General features: G+C 36.5%; 1 protein-coding gene and 1 long non-coding RNA gene across 2 annotated transcripts in view; one reads left to right on the forward strand and one right to left on the reverse strand.

Annotated features, from left to right (window-relative positions):
* The window catches only part of LOC138864032 (uncharacterized), a 6640-nt gene extending 5288 nt beyond the window's left edge, over positions 1 to 1352 (forward strand). Inside the window, exon 2 of the long non-coding RNA XR_011399063.1 lies at positions 1 to 1352. This exon is cut by the window's left edge and continues 741 nt beyond it. This is a non-coding gene — a long non-coding RNA (uncharacterized lncRNA).
* LOC113807227 (proton-coupled folate transporter) overlaps positions 1 to 6372 on the reverse strand; it is a 26840-nt gene extending 20468 nt beyond the window's left edge. Inside the window, exon 1 of the mRNA XM_070129889.1 lies at positions 6257 to 6372. Coding sequence (XP_069985990.1) covers positions 6257 to 6304 — 48 coding nt within the window. The 5' untranslated portion in view covers positions 6305 to 6372. The remainder of the gene's footprint in view (positions 1 to 6256) is intronic.
* Positions 6373 to 7500: the final 1128 nt, after the last annotated feature.

Raw genomic sequence — 7500 nt, forward strand, 5'->3', positions numbered from 1 at the left:
TCTGTTTTATCATGCTCTTGGTTATACCCTTTAGCTACGTTATATCGATAGTTTCTGTATAGATCCCGTTTCGCCTGTATCTTAACAGCTCATTAGGTCAAAACCCCGTCGCTTAAAAGTTGTTTGTATCGCAGATCAGCCTCACCTTTGAGGTTGACGTGTCCGGTTGTTTTGTAGGACACGAAGCGCATGTATCACAAGAACCGTCTGTATGAAAAAAAATAATAATTTCACAAGAAGCAATATCGAAAGAATATCTTTTTTTCAATTCATCTTTCAAATATACGTATCTATTAGATGTAGAATACAAGTCGGAGGTTTCCATATAACGAAAGAAAGGGGTGAAAAAATCACTTCTAAATTTTCTTCGTTTTGGTTATGTCGCGTCGCGATTTGAGACGACATATAAGAGTAGTACTAGTACTAGTAATTATAATAATAATTATTATAACAATGATGACTAGAAGCATTTAGCGCATACCCCCGCCAAGACAGTAGGGTCACTGATACAATGAAATTATTCACTCTTGAAGAATTAAACAAAAATCACCTCTTTCTTTAGTTCACTACTGAGGTGATAAAGGTAAAAGGTGATAATAGTTACCCCTATTGCCAAGCTAGTAGGGGCAACTATTATCTCTGGATCCGGATCATGATCTGGATCAACACCAACATTTTATGGCACCTGTTAGGCTGAGACACATCTCTGGTAAAAAAAAAAAAATCAAGATAGGTTTATAATTTTTTTTAGCTATTAACCTTAACCAGCCAACAAACAAACTAACCAAAGCTACCAACGCAAATTGGAGAAAGGAATAACAAAGCGTTAAGTCTAAACTGGGGCATCAGTCGATAATTGTGAAAACTGCGAAAAAAATGAAGCACTGTGTAGATTCTGCCAAAGATGGAACTTGAAGCGGTCGGCACGTGACCTGGGCGCGAGTCGAAAATTACGTAGCTTGTTCAAACGACCTTATTAGTGTGGACACTTTGTGATTTGAGAACAAGAAGAGATTTGTACATATGGCGTGCAAAAAAGTGTAAATGGTGCACTCAGCAGAGAATTGTACAAATTATGTAAAAAAAAAAAAAAAAATGAAAGAAAAAGAAAAATTGTAAATGGTGCACTCAGCAGAGAATTGTACAAATTATGTAAAAAAAAAAGAATGAATGAAAGAAAGAAAGAAAGAAAAAGTGTAAATGGTGCACTCAGTAGAGAATTGTACAAATTATGTAAAAAAAAAAAGAATGAATGAAAGAAAGAAAGAAAAAGTGTAAATGGTGCACTCAGCAGAGAATTGTACAAATTATGTAAAAAAAAAAAAAAAAAAAAAATGAAAGAAAGAAAGAAAAATTGTAAATGGTGCACTCAGCAGAGAATTGTACAAATTATGTAAAAAAAAAAAAAGAATGAATGAAAGAAAGAAAGAAAGAAAAAGTGTAAATGGTGCACTCAGCAGAGAATTGTACAAATTATGTAAAAAAAATGAAAGAAAGAAAGAAAGAAAGAAAGAAAGAAAGAAAGAAAAGAAAGAAAGAAAAAAAAAAAACAAACGAGCACGGTATTCTTAATTTCGAAGTAATCCACATCAATCATTTTGCATCAGGGACATATGTTGACTCTTTTAACTGTACCTCATTAACGTGCATTTGTATGTACCCTTAATGTACTCTTAATTTTACCATGACAAAGCTGATAGGCAATTTAGTGACGTCATTTGAGAGGTAACGATCTCTATATGAGAAACTAAGGAACGTGAATTGCATTTCCCTGTGTATGTGTTTGTATATGTGAGAAATCGCAGTAAAATATCGCTCATTATTTTGCAATTTATTTGTAATAATTGGATGTATTTTTTTTGTCATCGTGGCTACTTTCGTTTGAAATTTCAAATTAACATTTCAACATGTGGAGAAAGAAGAAATATACATGAAATACGGAAATGGGATAAAGGCTCGAATGTTGGATTGCAAAATTGCCATTTGTTGCAAATCGGCAACGACGTTATTAGGGGCTGTATGGCACTAAAAGGAGGGGGGGGGGCATTTAAGGGGAAAAGGTCGTAGCCATTTGGCAGATTAAAGATATACGTTACAAAAAAGGAAGTTTTAGCGAAAACATTAGTATTATCCCTTGTTTATATTATGATATATATATATATATATATATATATATATATATATATATATATACATACATATATATATATATATATATATATATATATATATATATATATACTGTATATATATATATATATATATATATATATATATATATATATATATATATATATATATATATATATATATATATAGTGATATGCATGCACTTATATAGTTATATATATTTATGTATGTACTTATTACACACACACGCGGCCGCGCACGCAGACCCATATGGCAGACATAATGTCACAAAACCTGTTTTCTGTAGAAAAGAACGAAAAAAAGAGAGAAAAAAGAAAAAAACAGGACGAGGTTACACATGACGTGGAAGTGATGTTATTAAGACTTTAATCTAATTTTGATCATTACTAATATTGCCATTATGAACTATTATTACAATAACAGTGATAACAATAATGATTATTATTTTTATTATCATCATCATCATTATCATCACAACCATCATTATTATCATCATTACTATTATTGTGAACTAATACTGCTACTACTATAAAGTGCCAACATAAATAGTAACAACAATAACAACAAAACAACAATAACAATAATGATAATAATAATAATAAGGATAATATTGATATATATTAATCATCGTCATTATCATTATCATTATAACGATCACTATTATCATCATTTCATTACCATTATCAGTATCATTAGCAATAGCAGCATCAACAGTGTTATTACTATTACCGCCATTACCATCATTATTGATATTATCAATAATATCATATACACGTTTTTTTCTGAATTAGATTAATATTATGTCCTTGAAATTATGTTTTCATAATGACGAAACACAAGCGATATTACTACTGCTAAATCCATGGACGTTGATGCTAATGATAATGCAATAATAACAATTATAAAAGTAACGATACTACAAATATTGATACTATTAATGATAATGATATTTTTTATGCGTGTTATGCGCTCATTAGCGCCCTACGCATTACTACTGAGATTGAATAAATTATCATATTATTATTATTATTGTTATTATTATTATTATTAATAATATTAATAATGATAATGATCAAAATAATAATCAGTGACGATGAAAAGGATAATGATCATATTAACAATAATAATATTGTAATAATAATAATAATAATAATAATAATAATAGTAACTGTAAAAATGATAATATATAATAATGATAAATATAATGTTAATGATAAGACAAAAATAAGCATGAAAATTGTAAATAGTAATAATAGCAATAATAATGAAAATGATAATAATGATAACGATAGAAATGATAATTTATACACTTCATACTATGCTGTATGTTGGATATGATGTTTCGATTTCATGTTAGGTGTAGTGTACAGATGAACACACACACACACACACACACACACACACACACACACACACACACACACACACACACACACACACACACACACACACACACACACACACACACACACACACACACATATATATATATATATTCATATATATAAGGATAAAGAAGTTTCCCTCTCCGATCAGGACTCGAACTTAAGTCATTGCAGGCAGGTAAATGCAAAACAGACGCTCTTACCAACTCAATTGGTATTAGCGTCTGTCTTGCAGTTACCGGCCTGCAATGACTTAGGCTCGAGTCCCAGTCAGAGAGGGTTATTTATATATCATATTAATGCAAAAGTGTTTACTGTATAATTTGCATGTGTTCCATCTACAACGCATTAGTCTGTGCACATTATATAGTTCATGGAAATAAGGTTTTTATTCAGATTTATACTAGTAAGATTTTACGAAATATCCTGAATGGATAATTATATGGGAGTGAAAGGAAACCGTACTCGTCAGAGCTACAAAAACGTGTTTCAGATACCATACTCCCAGGGTGAAAAAGGAGACGAAGTTATGGCAAAGATGGTGAAAGTTTGAGAGTTCCGTTTTTGGCAAAAGTCGGAAGAAAGGGATAATTCTACTCCATTTGTTTTGATGAATCTTGGCGTGGATTCAAAGTCGATCAGATATGCTTGAATTCATTAGAAACGTACTTGTGAATTTTTCTTTGAAATAATAGATGTATGAAGTACTTTTATGCTTACGGCTGTCGAGAATTATACTCGACGTCAGATGATTATAGCCAGTGACTACTAAGACATCATTTTTTGTTTCGTTTCGTTCATCTTCAAAAAAAAGAAAAGAAAGAAAAGAATAACTCAACACAAACAAAAACTTGATTTTCACACAATACGAGTTATGAAACTCTTTACTTACCATAATAGTATTTTTTTCTTGGCAAAACTCAAAGCACTCTCCACTTCTCATTAATCACATCACTAGATTCCACTAACTTCACATCACACATCACTAAACGGACTGACTATAACAGTTACAGATTACCGTCTCAGTATAATGCTGTTCATTTGTCACTTAAAGAAATACTCTGCCACTGAAGGTAAACAAGACACACAGCTGAGGTCTACCAATACCAGCACACCTGGCACAACCACTAAAAAGAAGATAACACGGAGGGGCAAAGTCAAGGGAAACCGAGCACGCCTGCCACAGCCACCAAAAAGATGACAAGGAGCAAAGTCAAGGGAAACCGGGCTCGTCACACGCGATGGGGTTGGGAGGCGAGGACGCTCCTTGAGGCCGGCGAGCAGGACCTTCCTAACGCCAAAAATGGCCGGGTGCTTGTTCAGTACCTGTGATCAGGGGATGACGCGACGAAATGTGGTTCACAAAACTCGCATCCTCGCTGTTTTATGTTTTCTTTTTAACTTGCACTTGCCAAGAGTTCGTGTGAAACGTCTGTACGTAGGTGTGGTGACGGAGAAAATAAGTGAGAAAGTAAATGTTAATGAAATCGAGAGGAGAGGTATGACAGAGACTAAGGAAGAAAGCAGCCGCCGAAAGTGGGTGCGTGAGAAGTGTTATGCAACTTCTGAAGACTGAGAAGAAGAAACACTATCATCATTTTTACTGTTCGTGCTAACCAACGCTTGCCAAAAATGCATACAACCACCCCCAGGAGGTTGTCTCATAAATGTCTAATGTGTTAATTCCTCAATGCTTCACGTAATCATTAGCAACTTCAACTAAACCAAAGATACTTTTCTCTCATCTCATCATTGTAAAAAGGAAAATCACCAACGATTTTTAAAAATGAATATTATGAGCAAATCAGCAAAAATTTCCCCGTCTGCTCTCATGAATGAAGTCTGGCAGCGGTATCTGTCTGCGGGAGTGGGTAACATACGTCGAGAATACTAAAGACTACGATCAGCTTTGATTATAAGCTTGGATCCTAAGTTGAAGGTCAGCGGAGCACTCGAGCGCAAGAAATACGATCGGAAACTATTGCACTGATGTTCATGCGGTTTCCTTTGGTTTATCATTATGTGTTCGCCGAGGAGTAGAGGAAAGAGGATGGAGAAGAGAGGACAGAGATGGAACAGAAGAAAAGAGAGAATAGGAGTAGAAAAGATGATAGAGATGACATAGGGGTAGAAGAGAGGAAACAGTGAAGAGAGAAGAGAAAGGAAGAGGAGGGAGAAGGGAGAGGAGACGGGAAAGAAGTAAGGTTGGCCTTTCACTAGCTTAGGGTACGAATCTACGGTACGATATTTCACCAGGTACTGAGAAACATTCCATAGCGTACCGTACTGCCAACATTGAAGATAGGATGGGAGAGAGGAGAGGGAAGAGAGAGAAGAGAAAGGAGAAAAAAGGAAAAAGAAAAGGAAAGAAAGGAGAGAGGAGAGAAGAGATATGACAGTGAGTGGAAAGAAGATACGAGAAAGAAGGGAAAGGAGATTAAGGAGTCGGGAGTGGAAAGAGAAGAAAGGAAATAAAATAGGGAAGAAATTAAGAAAAGAGAAGAGAGAGACAAAAGGGAAAATAAAGAAAAACGACAGAAACCGATTAGACTAAGACAAGACAAACCCCAATTCTTACACACACACACACACACACACACACACACACACACACACACACACACACACACACACACACACACACACACACACACACACACACACACACACACACACACACACACACACACACACACACACACCTATATCTCTCTCTTTACCTGCTCCATCGCGCGTGCCCACCGATCGACGACTGGTGCTAAGGGCATCGTGGGCAGCGAATTTGTACGCCTCTTCAGACTGCTCTTCCGTCCGTCTGCAGGAGGGGAAAGGCCGCTGTTCCCCGCATCCTTCTTCCACGCTGCATGGGACGGTAATTTTTTCTCCTCCTTGGCTCGCTTTCTCTGTCTGTCTGTATGTATGTTGCGTTTCCTTTTTTTTTATATAGTTTTTGGTGTTTTGTCGTTTTGTTTGGTTTTGTTTCTTGTTCTCTTTCTTTTTCTTTCTCGTTCTTTCGTTTTGTGGTTCTTGTGCTCTCTTTCTCGTTCATTCGTGCGTTCTCTGACTTTTTTTTCTCATTAATTTCCCTCTCTCGCTCTCTCTCTGTCTCTGTCTCTCTCATTCTCTCTGTCTCTCTCATTCTCTCTGTCTCTCTCTCTCTCTCTCTCTCTCTCTCTCTCTCTCTCTCTCTCTCTCTCTCTCTCGTGTATTCTCTCTCCTCCCTGGAGTTTTTCATTTATTATTTAGCATACATTCTATATCTATTTCATTCTCTCCATCCCCCCCTTCCTCCCTCCTTCCCATCCACCCTTCCCCCTTCTCCCTCTTTCCCTCCCATCCACCCTCCCTTCCTTTCTCTCTCCCATCCACCTTCCTCTCTTCGTATTCACCACCCTTCTTACCTATCCTCCCTCCCTCTCTCCCTTCCCCCCTTTTCTCCCTCTCTCCCTCCTTATCTTTGTTTTTACCTCCCTCCCGCTCTCATTTCCTGCCCCTTCCTCCCTCTTTCCTCCCCATCCCTCTCCCTCCCTATTTTCGTTTTTAACTCCCTCCCTCTCTCCCTTCCTCCCCCTTTCTCTCTCTTTCCCTCCCTCTCCCCCTATCTTCATTTTTACCTCCCTCCCGCTCTCCTTTCCTCCCCCTTTCTCCCTCTTTCCTCCCCATCCCTCCTCCCTCCTTCCTTCCCTCCCTCCCCTCTCCCTCTCCCTAAGATGGCCTCTGGCGTCTTGCTATCCGGGATTCAGCTCGGGGAAGATTTTGTCAGGGCAGCAAGATCTTTCGTATGTTTTATTAGCCATTTATTTCGCTATCTATCTGTCTATCTGTCTATCTGTCTATATCTTGTATTTTTTCTTTTCGTATTGTTTGGTTTGGTTTTCTTTTCTTTGTTTGTTTTTAATTTTCTTTTGTTTTCGTTTCTTTTCTTTGTTTGTTTTTCTTTTTCTTTTGTTTTCGTTTCTTTTCT

Source organism: Penaeus vannamei, chromosome 14, assembly GCF_042767895.1.
Source record: "Penaeus vannamei isolate JL-2024 chromosome 14, ASM4276789v1, whole genome shotgun sequence".
Lineage (NCBI taxonomy): Eukaryota > Metazoa > Arthropoda > Malacostraca > Decapoda > Penaeidae > Penaeus > Penaeus vannamei.